Source organism: Elgaria multicarinata, chromosome 23 (genome assembly GCF_023053635.1).
Source record: "Elgaria multicarinata webbii isolate HBS135686 ecotype San Diego chromosome 23, rElgMul1.1.pri, whole genome shotgun sequence".
NCBI lineage: Eukaryota > Metazoa > Chordata > Lepidosauria > Squamata > Anguidae > Elgaria > Elgaria multicarinata.
Window position 1 is genome coordinate 11,667,277 of NC_086193.1, and position 22,719 is coordinate 11,689,995.

General features: G+C 50.4%; 1 protein-coding gene across 1 annotated transcript; it reads right to left on the bottom strand.

The window, feature by feature from the left end:
* Positions 1-199: 199 nt before the first annotated feature.
* SHC2 (SHC adaptor protein 2) lies at positions 200-22,537 on the bottom strand. Its single transcript, XM_063146912.1, has 13 exons — positions 22,433-22,537; positions 21,975-22,401; positions 17,832-17,902; positions 12,838-12,898; positions 12,000-12,119; positions 10,743-10,796; positions 9,715-9,766; positions 8,813-8,939; positions 7,616-7,790; positions 3,391-3,457; positions 2,715-2,879; positions 1,388-1,695; positions 200-331 (listed from the first exon to the last, which is right to left on the bottom strand). Exons 1-13 carry the CDS (start codon positions 22,525-22,527, stop codon positions 203-205), a joined length of 1,851 nt encoding a protein of 616 aa, XP_063002982.1. The 5' UTR covers positions 22,528-22,537; the 3' UTR covers positions 200-202.
* Positions 22,538-22,719: the final 182 nt, after the last annotated feature.

Consider the following 22,719-nt stretch of genomic DNA (forward strand, 5'->3'; position numbering starts at 1 on the left):
ACTCAGAAGTAAGCAGGTCCAGTATCTACACAGCTACTCAGTTGACAAGGCTGAATCATTCAGCATCGCTTCCAAGTCACAGCCCAAATACCAAGCCTTTGCCTATCTACTCACAAGTAAGCAGGAAGGTCCCATCCCCCACCCCACCCCACACACACCTTGGCTTGGGGGCGAGAGCGGCCACCACACCCGTCCCGGGCCGTCACAGCTTCCATCTCACCACCTGGCGCAGGTGCAGCTCGCTCTCGGCTGCCACGATGGGCTGCCCGTTCTGCAGGTGGTAATTGATGAGGTGGCTGATGCTTTCGAACAAGGCGTCTTTTGTTCTCACCTGGAGCAAAGGCAGGGAAAAGGGAAAGCTGGTGAAGAGCTGCTGAGCCCGGCTACGAGGACGAGATCAGGGCCAGTAGGAGGAACAGAGCCAAGGAGCTAGATAGACCTTGCCGGCGTGGCAGAACTAGCCTTGTAGCTCCGCTTCCTCCTTCTCTAGCCACACTCATCCAGCACAGTCCCCTCCCACCTGAGGCTCCACCTCCTCCTTCTCTATCCACGCCCATCCAGCACAGTCCCCTTGACCTCTGGCTCCACCTCCTCCTTCCTTAGCCACTCCCATCCAGCACAGTCCCCTCCCACCAGAGGCTCCACCTCCTCCTTCACTAGCCACGCCCATCCAACACAGTCCCCTCCCACCTGAGACTCCACCTCCTCCTTCTCTAGCCACGTCCATCCAGCATAGTCCCCTCCCACCTAAGACTCCACCTCCTCCTTCTCTAGCCACGCCCATCCAGCACAGTCCCCTCCCACCTGAGACTCCACCTCCTCCTTCTTTAGCCACGCCCTTCCTACCTGTGGCTATACCCTTCCTTAAAGGAACAGATATGTCATATAAGAAACAGCATCTTGGAGCATGTATAAGTGCACTTCCCTCACTTGTGAGACATGGCAATCTATCCTCCTGGCCTTTAAATTAAACCCCAAAAAAACGAAAGAGGGAGAGAGGGAGGTGGGCAATTTGTGGGCCTCCAGAAATTTTGGCCTTCAATTCCCATGATCCTTCAACACTGGCTGTGCTGGCTAGGCCTGATGGCCAAAACCTCTGTCTGGAAGGCCCCAAGTAGGCTCCTCTCTGGTGTAGGATAAAGAATGGGTAAAGTGGGGTGAGGGTAAAGAATGGAAAACCGGAGTGGGGATGGACTGAACAAGAGCGCTCCACGCTGCAACGTTCTGTTGCAGACCTCGCTGGTTTCTTCTCTTTTTCTTTGCAAGCAGAAGCCTAGCTCCTTATCACCCCCCACAAAGCGGATCACAAGACGGACCCTTTGCATTCCACGCTTCCGGTTCCTGCTTATTTGAATATACCCGGCTTCGACGGCGCTTGGATGCTCACCACGCCTTCGGGATCCACCAGGAGCAAATGTTTCGGCTGCCCACTATGCATCCCGGTCAGGACGTACTGCCCAGGGTTGGTGATGCTGTCCCTCACCAAGAAGTCTCCGTCCATCTGTAGCAGCTTCTCAGCGTCCCTCCGGCTCATCTTGCCGTGGTACCACGGCTCTTGCTTCAGCTGCTCCTCCGTGGGGGCGATGGGAGCCTTCCGGGTGGGCGGGCTGGGCCACTGGTCTTCTATTTGTAAGCCGCTATCCACACCACAGGCTGACATCGATTCATGGAGCTTTAAAGCATCTTCAAAAGGCCCTAGGAGAAACTAAATTATTACTACTATCACTTTACTCTCATTTTACTAACACTTTACTAGCAAATTACTATTGCTTTACTATCAAATTACAACCAATTTACTATTGCTTTACTATCCCTTTATTAGCAAATTACTATTGCTTTACTATCACTTTACTAGCAAATGACGATTGCTTTACTCTCAAATTACAATCAATTTACTATTGCTTTACTATTACTTTACTAGCAAATTACTATTGCTTTACTATCAATTTATTTTAGCTTTACTATAGCTTTACTAGCACCATACTATCACTATATTATTTCCACACTATTATTATACCATTACTATTAATTTTAAATATTTTCACGGACCCTTGAGTAAATCTAGGATGGCTTCCAACATATTCTTAAAAACAGACACACAAGAACCACTGTCTTGATATGGCTAGCAGTTCTGCTGCAATGGCTTTTGTGCTGTAAACGGCTGCCGTTTTTAAAACGGTGGCTTTAAGGCATTTTAGCCTGCACGCCGCCAAAGAGGCGGTGGATAAAAGGCGTCAAGAAATTACATAAATATATAAACAAAAAGATACAAGTGCAATTTTGGGGGTGGGGGAAAGAGAAGAAATGAAAGCACACGCTGAGCAACGAACAGGAAGCTGCAACAAAAAATTAATATATTTTTTTGCCTCCATCGGGTTTGAATGCAAATTTTCCGCCAGAAACTTCCCTTGGCAAAATAAAGCGTTCTCCTTCACTCAGAATCTCCCCCGGCTCACCCCACCCCACCCCCTGCGTTGTGGATTCTCTGATATTTTATTTTCCTGGCTCATCATTCTTATGCAATGCCCCCTGAGCACCGTTTTGGAGTGGGAAGGCGATATTAATAAGAATATTATCCAACTTCGCAGGGTGGGAGTAACTGTCAGGTTGCGCGCTGGTGCCACTTGCAAAGGCAATGTAGAAATTAGAAATAGCTCCACGCAGAACTCTTAACCTCCGCTCCCGTTCCCCTGCCAATCAGCCCAATCTCTTACTCATATCAAAAAGATCCTTCGGGGGACTGTCTTCAGGCGCCCGGTAGGCCTCGGAGTCCACTTCCCAGTTCTCCAAATTCTGAGTATTCACATACATGTGCTCTTCATAGTCTTGGGACCCCAACGGTTTGCTGTCGGCCTGGACGTAGCCGTCGCAGCAGTGGCCTGGAAGACAGAACCATGCCATCTTTCCCTATAATTCAGGCCTTTGGGCGGTGAGTGCCATTCATTATCTCGCCAACCTGACACCACCCACGCCCAACAGGGAAGTGTCAGCAGATTTAACGATAAAGACCCTACCCAAATATATATATATATATATATATATATATATATATATATATTTCACAGGGTGGGGAACGAAATGGTGGGCAAAAATAGCCCCAGATAGGTCAGAATGCTGCCCAATTTATTGGCAGGGTTGGGAAACCAGGCGAGAGAGGAAACGTAATGGAGTCTCGTAAAGGAGGGCATGGCTGGCTGAAGGACGGGAATGGTGAACGGAAGCCCTCCACAATGCAAGGTTTTGTTGCCATCGCTCTGTTTCTGGCAAGCGACGTCAATTAGGGAACTGACTATTTATTCCAGGTATTGATAGCCCCATGGGTTAACGTTTTGTGCCTTGCCCATTGGGAAGTCCCTGTCCCCGCACCAGAAGAATACGCATGACAGTTACCACGAGCGTCGGCATCCCAATTCAAGTTGGAAGGGCAGCTGGGGTCTCTCCTGGCAGGAGATCCGACCTACAGGAGCAACAATTGGGAAATCACTGTTACATGTGAGGCCAACAGGATAGATGACCCAACTTGTGCCTTCCAGATGTGAAGGACTACAAAAACATCTGGAGGGCATTCTCAGCCAGCAATGCCCTCCAGATGTTTTGCAGTCCAAAACAAGGCACTGTCTTGAGGAAGGCTGACCGAGGTCATCAAGGCAGGTGGTCCATTTCAACTCCTCATCTTGAGTTCGGCACGATATGGGGTGTTTTGGGGAACCCCATTTTTGGAAGGAGGTCGCAGCAGTGATGAAAAATCTGCCTTCCCATTCAGCAGCATCACGCAATCACCATTTTGGGACGTTGAGATGCCTCCATGCCCAAAATTCTTTAGGAACCCTCAACAGGCAGTATTTATTTATTTATTTATTTATTATTTATTACATTTTTATACCGCCCAATAGCCGAAGCTCTCAGATATGAATTTACTACACCGTCCGAGAGACTGGAGAACGTTCAGCAAGCAGGAGAAAGAGAAAGACTACAAACAGAAGACCGTTTGGAAGACGGAGGTGGTCAACGACCAGGACAGCTTTAAAAAGAGGATTACGCAAATCGATGGAGGTTTAGCCGGCATGACGTGGAAAATGTTGACATCAAAACTGTCCCCATGGCCACGTCCGCAAGGAGAGTCCAAAAATGCAGGTACTTGTGTTGATCCGTATCTTATCTCTGCGTGTACATAGCATGTGTCTCTATCTACACAGCCCACACGCCACGTTTTCTCGAGAGTTTTATTTCCAAGCCACCAGGGAGAGACATTTGATGACCAAGTCACCTATCCTGTTCTCATACTTTTATCTCCATCGTGAGTCGATCTTTTCTTTAAAAAAAAGGAAATGGGTCTTAATTATCCATTCAAGACCAAGCTGCTGCAAAAGACTTGGCATTCTTACGGGGACGGTTTGTGGGAACCCCATTTTTGGAAGGAGGTCGCAGCAGTGATGAAAAATCTGCCACCCCAACACGGGTAGTTCACAACACAATATATTGTCGCTGGGGAAATCCATTTCCAGCCAGCTACTGTGAGGTTTGGAAGGAACAGGGAGATCTCAAAGGGGGAGGCAGAAGATACTGTCTCTGCTCATCAAAAGGGTCTGCTACTTTGACCCTGCAAACCATGATGCCACTACGCCACTATGGGTAAGGCTATCAACTAGGGCTGTGCACCATGTTGGCAGAACTTCTGAATCTGAAAAGAGGTGGGATGATACAGCCCGCCTCAGCCTGAATCCGAAGCGGCACCAGGTCACCCCCGAGGCACCCCGAAGCGAAGCAGATAGGCTCCGAAGCGTTTCGGGTACCTTGACCCAATCACACAGGGATGGCGAATCCTTCAACGGTTCAGTTTCTTTCAGTTTGTCACTTTTCCAATCATGACTTTTTTTTCTTTTTTCTTTTTTTTGAGTAAAAGTTTGCACAAAAACTCAGAAGCCTGTGTTGCTCCGAAGACGTGCATTTTTGCCAAGCGGACACATTCTTTTGCAAACGGGTTCCCGAATGGAATGCATTTTTCAAGGTTATTTCCCCTGTTGTAAACCGCCCGGAGAGCTTCGGCTATGGGGCGGTATATAAATGTAATAAATAAATAAATAAATAAAATATCATACGCCTCTTTTTTTCTTTTCTTTTTTGAATTTGGGAAACTGAATTTCGACAGATCGACAACACTTGCTCGGCACAGTGGTTCGAAAGTGTGAAATTGCATAAATTCGCATCAAATACGTGAGCTGAAAGAATTTCTCCCTCTTCCCTAACCTTGGATTACTAAATGCAATAGACTATGAATTTGGGGAGGCTGACGGCTCATGTTCTGCTTGTGGGCTTCCCAGATGGATCTGGGCTGGCCGCCGTAGAAACAGGATAATCTACTCCTACTTAATCTACTCCTGCAGGGCTCCTTTTACGTTTTTAAGATTGCTTGTTTAGGCTTAGGGAAGGTTCAGGAGGCAATTCAGAAAATTCAGCAATTTTCCTCCATAGTGTAAGCATGAGAATGGATGCTTGAATCGGAACGTATCTTTGGAACGATGGCTGTTTTGATGAAGAAAAGTGTTTGGGCAGCATGGCCGGGGCCGGCGCTGTTTGGGGGCTTTTCTTTTCCAGCTAAAGGATTTGATTTCATAAGGATTGTGTTCTGAGGACGGCCGTCAGATATGAATTAGAAACGGGACGAGTGAGCCGGAGAAATTCCTATTTCCTCTGAGCTGAGCTGCAATTATCGGAGTCGCTGGCGGGCTGGGGACGCATTTCCCCAGCAACGAGGCATTACTCCGCGTTGTAATACGAAGTCTTTTGGGACAAGCCTCGGTCCGGAGGGAGAAATTAAGGCTCATTCGCTTGATGAAAGTTCCGCTCCTCGTAGAGGCGGAAACAACGGATGTTTTTCATATGGATCCTCACAGCCGCTGGCATTTTTGGACTCTGCTCGGAGGCGTGGATGTGGGAGCGCCCGCACTCCAAGATTTAACGCTACACCACTGCGGCATCTCCAGACAGAGCTGAGGAAAACCGCCATCCGAAATCCTGGATTGGTGCTGCGAGTCAGTGCAGGCGACACAGGCCTTGACAGAACAAGGAAGCGCCCAACGTCCCTGTTCAAACCAGCCCTGTATTCAAAGCCATGAGGACTAGAATTTTACTGAACATTTAAGGAAAGGGCTGCGGCTCAGCAGTAGAACTTTTTGCATGCAGAAGGTACCAAGGCCGTGTCTGGACGACAGCGCCTTTGCTGCTCGTTCCCTCGAAATCCCGCAGCCTCGCAGCTGTGGGCTGAGAGCGTTAGTCCTCAGTGCAGGAGGGGGTGCAGGCTTTGCTGGCTGAAAAAGCCACAGCGCTGGCAGCCATTCAGCTTGTTGAACCCGCATCCCTGCCCTGCCTTCCCGCTTACCTCTACCTATCCTGGGCCTTGATCCACCCACCCACCCCCAGGAACGCCCCCAACGAGGTCACCACCAACAGACGGCAGACAGAAGGCGGTAACCTCAGAGGAAAATAAAAAGTCACGGTAAAGCAGAGACTTTTTAAAAGCGCGGTTTCGGGGGGGGGGAAGTGCCGTGGTGGCCGCGGGATGGCAGCTGCATCGTATAATCAGCACAGCAACTCTGCGCAGCCACCACGGAGTATGTGGGGTGCAAAGATAGCCCCCAGGGTTAATTTCTCACATCTCCAGTATGGCCAGGAAAGGGAGTCTACCCTGGCCATACTGGCTATGTGAGAAATTAACCCTGGGGGCTGTCTATACTAGGGCTGTGCACAGACACCCCGAACCGCTTCATGGCCCGATGCACTTCGGGTTGATCCGAGTCTCCCCCGCTCTGCTTCGGGGAGCGAGATCCAGAGGGATGGATCAAGATTTTGCCCCCCCCTTCCCTACTTACTTGCCTCTGCGGTGGAAAGCGGAGGCAGGTAAGTGGGGAAGGGGGGACAAAATGGGGGCCAAATAAGCCCCCCGCCCCCTTACCTAGCTCCGCTGCTGTCACTGCACAGACTGCGTCGGTGCCGGCGGTGCCAGGTGAGCCCCTCTCCCCCCCCCACTTACCTGCATTTGGATCTCCGGATGGAGGCGAACCGCTTCGCCTCGATCCGCAGCTCCCCCAACCCTATTCAGATCCGCCTTTGGCGGAGGCAGATCGGGTCGCTTCGCTCCAGATTCACGATCTGAATCAGCCCTCGTCTATATGCCCGACATACCGTTCAAACGATACTCACCTATGTGGCTGACGGAGCTTCCTAATTTCAATGTGCAAAGGCGACACCATTAGCTCTAGATTAGAAGCAGAACGAAGCGACGTTCCAAATTATATGGGTAAACTTGTTCTGCTGCGTTAAGAATTCTTTCCGCTCAATTACAATCATTCCTCCCAAAGAAAACAGACGCCCGCTTAATCAGAGGCTGGCCCCTTTTGATTACTCGTAAGAGGGCTGGAATCTCACCAATTTTCCCAATTAGAAAGGTAGTTCGTTCTACTCCATTATCAGATGGCCCCGTACACAATCGTTACGATTTCCTCCGCCTCCCCGCCCGCCCCCGAATCGAGGCCTGGCTCGTCGGAGGCCGGAGATTCAGACACAGCCCATGGAATCGAGAAAACCTCACCGCCCTGCGGGGCAAAATGGCCGTCACCTGGCTGAAGTGACCCGCGTAGGAAAACTGCGAGTGGTTCAAGGACGCGCTGTGCTGGAGGCGGGAATCGACCACCCCACCGAGGGGCGGCTCCTTTCCGGGAATGCTGTTGTAGTAGTCATGCTCAGCAGCTTCCTCGTCCTCGCCCCAGGCGGAATTCTCCATTCCCATTGCCCTGGCCAGAGAGACAAATAGGGAGAACACAGCTGAAAGTCCATTGGTTGGAAGGGGGAGTCGTCAGGTGACACAAACAACCAATGGGATTCTGCCTTGAACTATAAAATGGGCGTCTCTGGTTCGTCTTCTCCTCATTCAGTCATTGACTGAGCTCTCTCCACACCAGATACCCCCAAAAACACGCAGATTTTGTTCCTTAGGGCTAAACTGCACGGGACGGCCGGTCTTTATTTATTTATTTGTGATATTTCTATACCGCTTCATATATAATAAAATCCCTACGTGGTTCACATATAAATACATAGCGTGCAGCTGATGCCTTGTCTATCTTAGTGTAAGCACGCAGGCGTCCAATGTGGGTCAGGATTATCAGACAAGGGGGGAGGTTTAAACCTTCCCATGAAGCTCCCTCCACCGCCCCACCCCCCCCAAAATATGGTTATCTGGGCAACCCTAGCAGGCTGCATAATCAGCCAGCTTTGAACCCAGGACTTCTCGCCTGACTTTCCAAACTCTCTGGAAATCTAAAAGAGAAGAAAAATGCTTGGATTCTGAACAGAATTATACATAGGCTTGTCCAGTGCATCCTCGCTGTGGTATCTGGGGTTCCGACACAACAGAATTTTGAGGGTTTGGAGAGGCAGGAGACCAAGGGGGAAGCAGCCCTGAGGACGAGGGCTGTGCACCACTTCGGTTCCAGGTCCGAATTCCGAGCTCTGGATCCGAAGCGGGTCAAGTCCGAAGCAGCTCCATTGAAGCGGCTTAAATGGCTGCAGGAACTCACGGCATGTCCAGATAAGGAGCAGAAGGGATTTCTCAGGTGCCGTCCATCCGTCCAGCCTGTTGTATGTCCAAATAATTTGGACATCTAGATTCGGAGATGGTCAAATCCAGGCCAAGGCAGATGGGGGGCGATTTGAAAGCTCCGAATCAGCCTCCGAATCGGGTAGGTTGGATACATGCGCAGCCCTACTGAGAACCAAGGGACTTGTGCATGTCATGATTCACCCGGCTACTCACCTATCCTGCGGCACCATGGTTTTGGGCGGGCTGTGGAGGTACTGTTTGAAACGGAGCTCGAAGGCTTGGCCCACGGTGTTGATGACGCTCTGTGCCAGTCCGTCGCAACATTCCAAGATGTGGCATGCTGCAAAGCAAAGAGAGAGAGAGGCTGAAAGGAAGGCGTCGCCCGACACAAAAACACACACACCAAAAGTGGATCACAAACTGAATAGGAGCCAGCGGTGCAATGCAGCTGCGAAAAAAGGCAAATGCAATCCTTGACTGCATAAAGGCCATCAAGTCCAGCCCCCTGCTCAATGCAGGAATCCTCCCTAAAGCATCCCTGGCAGAGGGTTGTCCAGCTGCCTCTTGAAGGCCTCTAGGGTGGGAGAGCCCATCACCTCCCTAGATCACGGGTTCCATTGTCATACTGCTCTAACAGTCTGGATGTTTTTCCTGATATTTTGTCAGGCCACTCTAACAGCCAGGAAGTTTTTCCTGATGTGCAGCTGGAATCTGGCTTCCTGTAACTTGAGCCCCTGATTCCGTCTCCTGCACTCTGGGAGGATCGAGAAGAGATCCTGGCCCTCCTCTGTGTGACAACCTTTTAAGTATTTGAAGAGTGCTCTCATGTCTCCCCTCAATCTTCTCTTCTCCAGGCTAAACATGCCCAGTTCTTTCAGTCTCTCTTCATAGGGCTTTGTTTCCAGACCCCTGCTCATCCTGGTTGCCCTCCTCTGAACACGCTCCAGCTTGTCTGCATCCTTCTTGAATTATGGAGCCCAGAACTGGACACAATACTCAAGATGAGGCCTAACCAGGGCCGAATAGAGAGGAACCAGGACCTCTCACGATTTGGAAGCTCGACTTTATCTCCCGTATCACCGGGTCTCTCTACAAGAGGGCGGGGACAGACTCACCTCGCTGGTTGATGGGATCTTTTGCGACGTATGCCACATAGTCTGTCGTGTCCTGGGGGAAGGAGCAATCAAGAACGGAGAGGATTGGGGGTGAAAGATGCCAATTTTAGTTAACAGAGACCGCAGTCATTGATGGTGAGAATGGTGATGGTGATAGGGAGAAGGAGGAGCAGGGGATGAGAGCATCAGAAGAACCCTTCTGGATCAGACCAAGGGTCCATCCAGTCCAGGACCCCGTTCCCACAATGGCCAACCAGCTGTCGGCCAGGGACCCACAAAGCAGGACATGGTGCAACGGCACCCTCCCGTCCATGTTCCCCAGCAACTGGTGTATACACGCTCATTCTCTCTGATACAGGAGGTAGCACATAGCCATCAGGGCTAGTAGCCTCCTCCTCTTCCTCCTCCAGGAGTTTATCCAACTCCCTTTTAAAGCCATCCAAATGGGGGTCCATCGCTACATCTTGTGGTCGTGAATTCCATAATTTAACTCTGCCGCTGTGTGAAGAAGGACTTCCTTTGATCTGTGCTGGATCTCCCACCCATCAGCTTCATGGGACGACCCCAGTATTATGGACCCAAGGTCCATCCAGTCCAGCACTCTGTTGCCACAGTGGCCGACCAGCGGTTGGTCAGGGACCCACAAAGCAGGACATGGTGCAACAGCACCCTCCCACCCATGTTCCCCAGCAACTGGTGCACACAGGCTGACTGCCTCTGATACATCTGTGTACCTACATGCTATAATAATAATGGTCTGTTGTCTGCAAATAAAGAGTTATTGATCGATACTAGAGGTAACACAGGAAGTAGCCCTTGATGCCGCTGCCTGCTTGTAAGCATCGATACCCTTATAATCTACGAATATGTCTCCTCTCCTTTTAAAGCCATCCAAGATGGCCACCATCACTGTACCAACCACAAATTACCCTGCGTTCCGTGGCTCCCGGACCTACGTCTCTCTCCCCCCCCCGGGCCCCCGCCCCGCACATGCGCGCCCCGGGGCTTCCGAAGGCCCCGCCCCTTACCGTGTCGCCCCCCGAAGCGAAGGAGATGGATTGCATGTGGTGGTTCGCGATGATCTGTGATGGAAACAGAGATGGGGGGAGGCGTTGAGATGGTGTCGAAAAGACGGAGAGGGAGGGAGGAGAACGTCGTGGAGAGGGTTTAGAAAACACTCGGCAGACGGAGCGATAAACCAGTGGAGGAGGGAGGGGTTGGGAGGCGGGGGGGCCTTCCCTGTAAACCAGTGGTTCCCAAAGTGGGCGGTACTGGGATTGCATAGGGGGGTGTTAAGAGGCAAGGGGGCGGCAGGGGGGTGGCCGGGGGGCGCTCAAGGTGGTCTGTTCCGTACCAGGAGTTTTGCTTACAGAAGGAAATTTCTGATCGCTCTCCTGCCCTATGGAGAGTGGTTCAAAAGCTCCTGGCTGCATTTCCGACATCGTATTTGGTGGAATGTGGTTTTAGCGTGGTCTGCCCACTTCTCTCCAAGCAGAGACATCGACTCCAGATTACTAAACGTGGTGATTTAAGACTCACGTTAAGTGACTTGAAACCAGACTTTAAACCACTTCATCAAGGCCATCCATCGCATTAAGGATTTACGGAATAGTGAGGTACTCTACCCTAGTTACTAAATGTGATATCTAATATTCTTGCTAAATGACCGTCAGACTTTGAAAAGATGATATCACTGGATCAAGTTCATCGATTACATTGAATTGAATAAACTAAAAAAAAAATCTAATTGGATTTTGAATAAATATTCAATTAATTGTTACTGTTTTGAATTTTATTGTTATTATCTTCCTTAGCGGGTCATTGAAAACCGCTATTCTGAGTAATGTTTTTTATAGGATAGGGTAGGGGGGCGCTGGGCATGAGTTTGTGGAACCAAGGAGGCGGTGACCTGAAAAAGTTTGGGAACCACTGGTGTAAACACTCATTTCTTGAGCGGCTTTAGGACAGAGAGGAGGTGAGAAATGGAGCCTGAATAGCCCTGGGAAATGTCTCTCCGAGATCCGTTCTTTTATCTCCGAACTTGCTCGAATAGGATCAAACTGAGCCTCGGCCCAGTTTTGGCACCCTGCGGCTGTAGGTTGATGCAGAGGCATTGCCCTTACTCGAACCTGGCTACATTGGCCCATTGTCATTTGCAAGGGTTGTGCGCTCTTGCGTTACTTCTCAATTTCAAATATTACAGCTCCAGCAGAGGGGTGGAGTGTGTGTGTTGTTGCTCCTCCGAGGCAGGAGCCCTGTGCTCCACAGAGGCTATCCGGCCTTACCTGCCGCGTGGTAGGGATCGTGAGATTCAACCCGTCGATGGAGATGTTGACCGCGATACTGATGCCGGCGAAACGGAGGTTGCTTTTGCCAAGGATCGAGAAGAGCGTTTTGTTGGGAGTCTGGGGGGAGACAGGAGCAGAGTGTGAGGATCTGGCCAAACCAAGCTGGGGAAATCCTCAAACTTTTCTGAATCAAGCCGCAATGAAGGGGGGCAGCTTAAGGAGTGACCCACTTAGTCGACAACTCAGAGAAGTGGACGTTCAAGGGCTCCCCTCTTCCATAAGTTTTTTTTAAAAACCTCCTTTCCTACGGGAAAATGTATCAGGGGAAGTAACACAGTTCGCTTATATTACGGTGGACGAGTTGTCCATCCAGGTCGGAACGGTCTCTTCGGATTCGCAGCACCTCCCTGGTGTGTCAGGCAGAGAGAAGGTCCCCCCCACAATCTCCTTCGCCTTGGTCCTTTCAAGCGGAAGGAGTCAAAGCATAAGGAGATCACCCGATGGACACTTGTCCAAGAGCAAAGCTCCATTCATAGCAATGGGGACTTTTTGCAAGAGTTACCTTGCACTGCAGTGCGTAAGAGTGTCCTGCAAGATCATTTATAGTGGCATTAAAGTCCCATTGAACTTAATGGGGCTGACGCCTGAGCTCGCCTGTCTAAGATTGCACCCTAAATGTGCCACGTTGTCTTTCGTCGGAGGAAGGAGATGAGATGAACCTCACCCTAATTCTCCCCATCTACTCCTGCCGAAATTGTCCAATCCCACATTAGCTTTTTGCAAACCTCTCTAGGGGCGACCGGACGAGAGGGGGCAGGAAGAAAACCAAACCCACCTTCTTTTTCCACGTCCCTTTGACCCCCGGGACGGCCTCATAGAGTCGGTTGATGGCTTCCCTGTGGGGAAAAAAGATCATTTCAAGATGAAAATTAATTCCAGGAAATCCAAGGAAGGAGCTTGGTTAGAATCAGAAACTCAGGCAGAAGGTCCCGCCTCCTTTCCCCACCCCATTAACCAAGCTCCTCCCCTTTCTCTTGGCCCCGCCCATTACCCTTAGAAACACCCGTCTTAAAGCTTAGTTATTTGCAGGAAGTTTTAGTTACTTTAATTAGTTACTTTTAAGTCAAAACATGGTGTCATCTGGGAGGATTCTGCCCCGCCCCCTTTTGCCTTAGGCTCCGCCCACTATTGGAATGCCCCGCCCCTCCAAGCGCGTCTCTGAAATGAATTTCTGTAGCTGAAAGTGTTTCGACAGGCCCATTAAACAAGAAGTCAGCCTCGTTGCTCCATAGGAAGACATCTCAGGTCACATGTGCCCAGTACTTTTTTTTCCTAACCAGCAGAAACTTTTCCCATCTGGCTCAGGAGACAGATCTGTCCAGCCCAGTATTGCCAACACGGATTGGCAGCAGCGGTCTTTGAGGGTTTCAGAGAGAATCCTTTCTTAGCCCAACCTGGAGAAGCCGGGCATCGAATATGGGACATTCTACATGTGAAGAAAACACTCAGCAATGAAACTTTCCACCTTTACGGCTTGGGACCACAATACCTGACGAAATGCCTCTCCCAACATGAACCTACCTGAACACTACATTCAACATCTAAGGTCCTCCTCCGGGTGCCTACTCCGAGGGAAGCTCAGAGGGTGGCAACAAGAGAGAGGGCCTTCTCTGTGGTGGCCCCCCAACTGTGGAACAATCTCCCTGATGAGGCCCGCCAGGCACTGATATTGTCATCTTTTCGGTGCCAGGTCAAGACTTTTCTGTTCTCCCAGGCATTTAGCAATATCTAATGAGCCTGGGCCTGTTTTTCTGGATCATCCTTTGTAAAGTTCTTATAGTGGTTTTATTTGTTTATTTATTAATTAATTACATTTCTATACCGCCAGCCGGAGCTCTCTTGTATGTGCATTTTGCAAGTTTTTGTGGTTTTTAATTTTTGTATATTGTTTTTTAGGTGTTTTTATCTTATGTGAACCGCCCAGAGAGCTTCGGCTATGGGACAATATACAAATGCAATAAAATAAAAGAATTCTTAGGATGGACAACACGAGCGCCTTTGGCTGGATGGATCCCCTGGTCAGGAAGCGTGATGGTCAACAAGGGTTTAACCTGCATACGATGAGGGGACTCAGACTTAGAGGCTCTACACGGATGATGGGGTTTTATTGATTATATTTATTATTGATTGATTAAAAGCACTTTTCCCCCACCTGCTCCTCAGCCAAAGAAGGACTCCTGGAGCGACTTACACGGCACACAAGGAAAAAGGCATGGGAAGGGATGAGGAAAGAATAAGCCGACTTGCTGTTGGGCTGGGGGCATGGTTCTGCTTCGCCTCCCATCTCCTGCTGTGGGGCGGGCAGCAATGAAGAACAGTCCAACTGGAGCACGCCCTGATGTTCCCTTGGCCTGCCCCCACTTCCCCTCACTCCCTTTTGGCTTTCCCACAGGGCCGTCAGTTAGATCTTCGTTTCTGTCAGCTCTTAGGCCTTTTCCTTCAACACAGCTTTGCTGCCTCCGTATTTGACTTCAAAGTCATTGGGGTCAGAGGGGGGAGGGGGGCAGAGGCTGGTTAATAATGCATGGCCATCCAGGAGATGCCTCTCGTCTCCGGTTACCCACGTTCGATCCGTGCCGCGGATCAGCAAGAGACAGGGCTACCCCCCTGGTTGCGTGTGAGTGCGTGTTTTTACATGTGTTTTCCCCCTCTCTAAGGCTTGCAAGTTGAGCCAATCAATTTGGGACAGAAGATTGTGCCGATTTGGGGGGGGGGTGTTTCCCTCGACGTCTCATTTTTCCAATCTTACATTTGGTTGGTTTGAGACATATAAATATTTTAAAATTCGCATGGAAATTCGCACTTTTCCACATGCCTCTCCCGATGCGTTCATTTTTGTATGCAGGCCTGCCTGGCATGCACAACTCTGACAAGGAATTTTCCTAACATTATTTCCCCTAGGATACCCATTTTCTCTTGATCTGGAGGACTCCAGCCCAACTTTCGGAGAGGCGTGAATTTTGCAGGTTGGCTGACTTTGGTTTCGAGATGTGCAGGGGGTGTTTTGGCCTACCGCTCCCATCATCCTTCACAGTTCGCTCTGCTGGCGAGGACGAATAGGAGTCGGAAGCTGAAAAACACCCGGAGGGTCCAAAATTGCCCATCCCTGGCATAGCGGTTGAAAAGTGCACTTCACAGTAAAAAAGGCAAACTGGATGAATTTCTTCCTTATTCCTAGCGGTAATGTCTTGGCTTGGACACACATGGCCATAAAATAGTGGAGTTGGAAGGGGCCTATAAGGCCATCGAGTCCAACCCCCTGCTCAGTGCAGGAATCCACCCTAAAGCATCCCTGACAGAGGGTTGTCCAACTGCCTCTCGAAGGCCTCTAGTGTGGGAGAGCCCACAACCTCCCTAGGTCACTGGTTCCATTGTCGTACTGCTCTAACAGTCAGGAAGTTTTTCCTGATTTCCAGCTGGAATCTGGCTTCCTGTAACTTGAGCCCATTATTCTGTGTCCTGCACTCTGGGAGGATCGAGAAGAGATCCTGGCCCTCCTCTGTGTGACGACCTTTTAAGTATTTGAAGATACTCAAGAACTCTCATCACTTGCAAGGGCTTCAAGCACAGGATCTAGTTGCCGTCCTGTGAGGCAGAAGCCCAGACTCTCCTCCCCATATGGCCGTGAGCCCTTCCCCTGGTCTCAGCGCTGGACTAGATGGACCCCCGGTCTGATACAGCAGGGCTCATCTGATGAACAGAATGAAATTTAATAGGGATAAATGCCACATTCTACATCTAGGAAATAGAAACCAAAGGCACAGTTACAAGATGGGGGACACTTGGCTCAGCAATACTACAAATGAGAAAGATCTTGGAATTGTTGTAGATCACAAGCTGAATATCAGCCAACAGTGCAATATGGCTGCAAGAAAGGCAAATGCTATTTGGGGCTGCATAAATAGAAGTATAGCTTCCAGATCACATGAGGTTCTGGTTCCTCTCTATTCGGCCCTGGTTAGGCCTCATCTTGAGGATTGCATCCAGTTCTGGGCTCCACACTTCAAGAAGGACACAGACAAGCTGGAGCATGTTCAGAGGAGGGCAACCAGGATGAGCAGGGGTCTGGAGACAAAGCCCTATGAAGAGAGACTGAAAGAACTGGGCATGTTTAGCCTGGAGAAGAGAATATTGAGGGGAGACATGAGAGCACTCTTCAAAGACTTAAAAGTCACACAGAGGAGGACCAGGATCTCTTCTTGATCCTCCCAGAGTGCAGGATACAGAATAACAAGCTCAAGTTACAGGAAGCCAGATTCTGGCTGGACATCAGGAAAAACTTCCCGACTGTTAGAGCAGGATGACAATGGAACCAATGACCTAGAGAGGTTGTGGGCTCTCCCACACGAGAGGCATTCAAGAGGCAGCTGGACAACCATCTGTAGGGGAATGCTTTAGGGTGGATTCCTGCATTGAGCAGGGGGTTGGACTAGATGGCCTTATAGGACCCTTCCAACTCTACTATTCTATGATTCTATCTTCTGATGTCAAAATGCTTCTCCCAAGGCTTAGTTACAAACAGAAAGAGCATCCAGCTAAAACATGGTGTCCTTTCGGTGCTCTTGGCTCCACCTCTTTCCCATTTAGCCACGCCCACCACTGGAATGCGGTCCTCTAAGTTCCTCTGAAATGGAATTTGGCTCCTGGACTGAAAAAGTTCAACACTGAATAATATTATCATCCCTCCTATTGCAGATGGATCCAGGATTCAAAGCTCTAAAGGCGCTGTCCACGGTGCTGATCTCTCTCCCCAAACGAGGTTCCACACCTTGAATGGCTCGTTGAGAGTTCCCAGAATGGATTCACAGCAATAACCACATTGAAGCCATCAGCTTTCACCAAATTCTGATCCATGGGTCTCTCTCTCTTGTTTATTTACTTTTTCATTTATTGAATTAATAGTCTGCCTTTCCACCGAGGACATGATATGCCAGGCAGCCCCGTCCTCATAACATTTAAAACTATAATTAAAAACAAATACAATAAAAACACATATAAAAACCACCCACCGCCAAAACGACAGAGTAAAATCAGCACCCAAGACAACGGCCCGTTTCCCAAGCCCACGCTGTGCTCGAACGGAGGCAGTGCAGAGGGGTTTGTTCAGCGAAAGCCTGAATATCATGTAAAGTGCAAGAGACCCGTGCTCCGGTGGACTGCTCGATCTGGGAGGGACCGGGTTGGGAACGTTGTAATCAAACTGTGAGCTGGGCCGAATTCTCCACCGTCCAGCAGCAGCTAAGTCATTTAGTTGTGACTTCTCGAAACATGAAACCCGGCATAGAATCATAGAATCATAGAATAGCAGAGTTGGAAGGGGCCTACAAGACCATCGAGTCCAACCCCCTGCTCAATGCAGGAATCCACCCTAAAGCATCTCCGACAGATGCTTGTCCAGCTGCCTCTTGAAGGCCTCTAGTGTGGGAGTGCCCACAACCTCCCTAGGTAGCTGATTCCACCGTCGCACTGCTCTAACAGTCAGGAAGTTTTTCCTGATGTCCAGCCGGAATCTGGCTTCCTTTAACTTCAGCCCGTTATTCCGTATCCTGCACTCTGGGAGGATCGAGAAGAGATCCTGGCCCTCCTCTGTGTGACAACCTTTTAAGTATTTGAAGAGTGCTATCATGTCTTCCCTCAATCTTCTCTTCTCCAGGCTAAACATGCCCAGTTCTTTCAGTCTCGCATGTCCCACATACCCCGAAAAAGAAAATATCCAAGAAGAGAAGAGAAGAGAGGGGGGGGAGGAAAGAAGGACAGGTGAGTACTTACTTTGTGACTTGTGTCCGGGTGTTGAAATCCAAGGACCTCATTGACCGCAGGATTTCAATGCAGCCCATGTACTGAAAATACGAGGGAAAGAACAAGCGTGAATTTGTTGGCCAAATTGTCTTAAGGATTTATTTATTTATTTATTTATTTATTTATTTATTTATTACATTTCTATACCGCCCAATAGCCGGAGCTCTTTGGGCAGTTCACAAAAATTAAAAACATTCAAAGTATAAAACAACAGTATAAAACCATAATATAAAATACACTCTAAAAGCTCAACCAAATAAAAACAGCAGTCAAGCAAAATTACAAATTTAAAACACCAAGTTAAAATTTATTTATAGACTGTTAAAATGCTGGGAGAATAAAAAGGTCTTCACCTGGCGTCTAAAAGCATATAATGTAGGTGCCAAGCGAACCTCCTTAGGGAGCTCATTCCACAGCCGGGGTGCCACAGCAGAGAAGGCTCTGCTCCTGGTAACCACCTGCCTCCCTTCCTTTGGCAGGGGCTCACGGAGAAGGACCCCTTAGGATGACCTTAGGGTCCGGGCAGGTACATATGGGAGGAGGCGTTCCTTCAGATAGCCTGGCCCCAAGCCGTTTAGGGCTTTAAATGTTAATACCAGCACTTTGAATCGGGCCCGGAGGTGGACTGGCAGCCAATGAAGCTGGAAAAGGACTGGTGTGATGTGGCCTCGTCGGCCAGTCCCTGTTAGTAACCGTGCTGCCCTGTTTTGTACCAGTTGAAGTTTCCGGACCATTTTCAAAGGCAGCCCCACGTATAACGCATTGCAGTAATCCAAACGAGAGGTTATCAGAGCATGGATCACTGTGGCTCGGCTATCTCTGTCCAGATAAGGGCATAGTTGGTATATCAACCTAAGCTGATAAAAGGTGCTCTTTGCCACTGAGTTCACCTGTGCCTCAAGTGACAGTTCTGGAACCAAGAGCACCCCCAAACTATGGACCCGATCCTTCAGGGGGAGTGCAACCCCATCCAGGACAGGGCAATATCGGCATTCTCCCGATATTTCCTGAGAACTTTGAGGGGTGGCCCTGCTGAAAATCCCCCTCCCCTACGGAAGTAAGGGGTCGTTTTTATAGAACTGGGCCGTAGCAGTCATTGGCCGCGGCTTCATCTTGTAGAGTTAGCTCCCTAGATCTTTCAGGAGGAAGGGTTTGGACATTGGAGGGATCCCCACTGTGACTTTCCAGTAGAGTCCAAATCTCATTCTCTGTGCCTTTCTCCAGCACAGCAAAAGTGAAAATGTTGTATAACGCTTTTTAATGTTTTAATCTTTTGTAAACTGCTCAGAGAGCTTTGGCTATGGTTCAGTATAGAAATAATAATAATAATAATAATAATAATAATAATAATAATAATAATAATAATTAGGGATGTGCTCTGCTTCTAATCGGACCGGCGAATTAGAAGCGGAGCAGGGTGCTTCGCCTCCCCTTAAAGCGGAGGCGAAGAGGATTGGGGAGCCGGCAGAGCGTTGCGAAGAGGATCGAGGTGAAGGCGGATCCTTCGCCTCGATCCGGAGCTCCGCAAGAAAGGTAAGTGGGGTTTACCGGGCCCTGCCGCTGTCGCTGTCGCCCATGCAGCGACAACGGCAGGGCCCGGTAACCCCCCCTCCTCTCCCTTACCTGCGTCCGTCCGCGGTCCCTCGGCTTCTTCAACTGAGCCCGCGGCTCAACCAGGAAGTCTAGGCCGCACTTGCATTCTTCAGTGGGCCTGCAGAATGATTGGTGGGGGAAATTTGCTCCCACCCTGAATATCTGCCCTAGATGCTAGGTGGGGTGTCTCTTACCGGGGTCTCCAGTGGGCAACCTTTGACACCTTACCTCCTGAGCCATGAACGCTCTGAACACTGGGTCTCAAATGTGGCGCCCGCGTGCACTAATTTGCACGCAAAGACCTCTCTTGACGCCCACGGAGATGCCTGCCCCTCCTTTTTTTGGCTTTCTTTCTGAAGAGTTTGCTCAATTAAACCAAACAGAAATTAGACGGGGACGCTATGATCCCGCAAGGCCTCTGACGACCCTGTTATTCGGGTTCCAAAGGGCCGTTTGGCGTTCCTTCTGGGAAAATAGTGTTTCGTGACCGGCCGCATCCACCAGGGCGGCCATTTTATGATCGGCCGAGCAGCCCCCATTTTGTGAGAGCGCCCACGACACATGCTCCAAATTCCAAAACGTTGAGGACCCCTGAAGTCCATCCAGTTGGGCCAGGCCCCGTTGAGTAAGGGCGCCCTCTAGGCTGCAGTACTGGCATTAATCCCGTCAGCTGACACCCCCCAGGTGGTCAGCTGACCTTGCAACCCAATAGAGAGGCGCCATTTCAAAACCGGGCAGCCAGAAAGGATAACCTCACCTCTCCTACCCAATCTGTCACCTGGGCCAGCACTTTTGGACTCTCATCTTCCTCTTCTTCCACCCCTGCGGACTTCCAAAGAGTTTATTTGTTCTGCAGGCTGGTTCCAAAACAATCCATTGCCCTGATCCCTAAACCCAACTCGCCATCCTGCACTAGCTTACTTGGGAGTAAACCCAATCAAACCCAGGATGGTCAAACCCCTGAATAAAGACGGCGATGGCGAACACCAACCCCGGCCCGGTAGATTTTACCACCGCCGAACGTGGGACGGCGGCCGGTGTGAGAGCCACCACCATCCAAGGGTTTCCCTTTGATCTCGCCACTGTCATACGCAGAAGGCCGGAACAATGAACTCTTTTCTCGCTTCCCTCTCGAATGCCGGCCGAACGAGGAATGATTGATTATCGCCTGGGTCTGACCCAGCCAGAGGAGGAAGCGAGCAGAGGCTCTCGCATTTGACCAGCTCCATTTATCTGTCAACGTAAATCACCCCTAAATTAATTAAGGACAAGGGGTTAGCAAAGAAACGCCATGTTCTAATTGACTTAAGAGGACTCTCTCCAGATGGGGCACGGAGCGTTCTTTGTTCAAGAAACAAGAAGTGCTTGTTTCGGATTTCTGCTTTCTGAACTTGCATTCACTGGACTGCCGTTGGTATTATTATTATTATTATTATTATTATTATTATTATTATTATTATTATTATTATTATTATTATTATTGTATGCAGGGGGTGTAAATGGATCTTTCCTCTCCCCCCCGGTTACCTTCACGACAACCTTGCGAGGTAGGTTAGGCTGAAAGATAGCTGCGTCCAATAGCCTAATAGGGATTCAGACGCAGCTCACAGGGCGTGTCATTGCTTGGAGATTTGCCCACGCAAGCTAACCCTCCACTCCCCCAATGCCAATCATTTGATACCTGGATGTAGCCTGGAGTCTCTGATCTTGACAAGGCAGGAGGGGTGATTCGTACTCAGCTCCCACCAATTTAACCCTTGAAGGCATAGCAAGTGGCATCGCCCATGGGTTCAGGGGTTAACTGTTTGAGGGAAAGTCCCTACCCCTGCTTGCAATGCATTTCATCCCCATCTTAATGCGCTGTCTTGGTAGATGAGACTTCTATGAACCACAACGGCATGGGATCCTTTGGTCTGAACTTTGCACACTCACACACACACACACACACACACACACACACACCATTCCTGCCCCACGCCCTACAAAATGATGTCAATAGTTTGCCCCCTGATCTGTTGTAACATCACTCCAATCTGGATGAACCCATAGGGCCAAAACATCACTCCAACTAGTGACAGACAAAAGTTAACTATTTAACAATAGGTTCTGGGAGCTTCACCGTAACATAATGAAGATACATAAGGGTGAGTTGCACTTAGACCGGATGGAGGTGAGATGTAATTCAAGATCGCCTCTGAGCATACGCAAAGTGCACTCCACTCACAATGCAGCAACTGCAAAGGGCATTTCCGCATTCCTCCGGTTGTTGGTGGATAGAGTTTCTGATTGCCAGGGGGGTACGGAGCCCACCACCTTTCCCAGAGACAAATGACCCCCCCCCAATGCCTCTGTCGGTGACATCAGTGGACAGGGCCTGGTTCGGGGCCACCCAACGACCGCGGGCTGGCGACCTGCCGAACAGAAGTGCGTCAGTCCCTAAAATAAGCCCCGAACCGCAAACGGAGTGGAGTCAGGCCAACTCCATCCTTCGGAAGAAAGGACGTGGACGGGATCACTTACCCGGACGATGTAGGAGACGCCTGGGCCTAGCACTCTCTCATCCGGATGGAGCCAGCCCTGCACCGGTTTGCTGATGAAGCTCCCTTTGCGGCTCCACTCCTCTCCGGCCAGGGCGGCCCCCTCGACCCGCGGCGCCTTCCTCCCGCCCCCCGCCCCTCCTCTCAGCCTGTTGATCACCTGCAGGCTGCAGGGCGTGGCGCAAACCGGCTCGCAGGCGCTGAGGACGGCGGCCAGGCCCGAGGGGGCCGCGGGGTGCCCAACGTCTCCGGGGCCGGCCGCTTTGGCTGCGGCCGACAAGTCTTTGCTGGCGCTCGACGGGCTGCGGCTGAGGAAGCCGGACGGGCTGGAGAATTTCCATTGAGGCATCTTGGGGATCAGCATGCAGAAGGTGGTGACGGCCTCCTGCTCCTCGCCCGGCGGGGGTGGGCAGGGGTGGGTGGCCGGGGGAGGCGGGGGGCGGTGGGGCCGCGGCGACCTTGCTGCTCATGGCTGCCTTGTCCGAGGGCATCAGCGCGTCGTTCCAAAAGCGATCATACTTGGGTTCTGTTAGCATGCCCGGCCGCCCCTCGTCTGCCTAAGTGCTTTTAGAGTGCCGGGGCTGCTCCCGATGCCTCTCCTCCCGCACGCCTATCACCGCTGCCACGCCGCCCCCCTCCCGCACACAAACACAGCCTCCAGCAACCATCCCCCCCTCCACCTCCCCTCTCTTGGGAAGATCGGTTCGCACGATGATGTCATGATGCTG

What these genes read in the sequence shown, in the direction of transcription:
- SHC2 (XM_063146912.1), bottom strand. Translation starts at nt 22,527, where the DNA reads ATGCTAACAGAACCCAAGTATGATCGCTTTTGGAACGACGCGCTGATG. An exon ending in TCGCTTCGGGGGGCGACACG is followed by an intron (nt 9,767 to 10,742) that starts GTAAGGGGCGGG and finishes TCCTTCCCCCAG; the next exon opens with GACACGACAGACTATGTGGC. An exon ending in TTGGGATGCCGACGCTCGTG is followed by an intron (nt 2,880 to 3,390) that starts GTAACTGTCATG and finishes TCTGTCTTCCAG; the next exon opens with GCCACTGCTGCGACGGCTAC.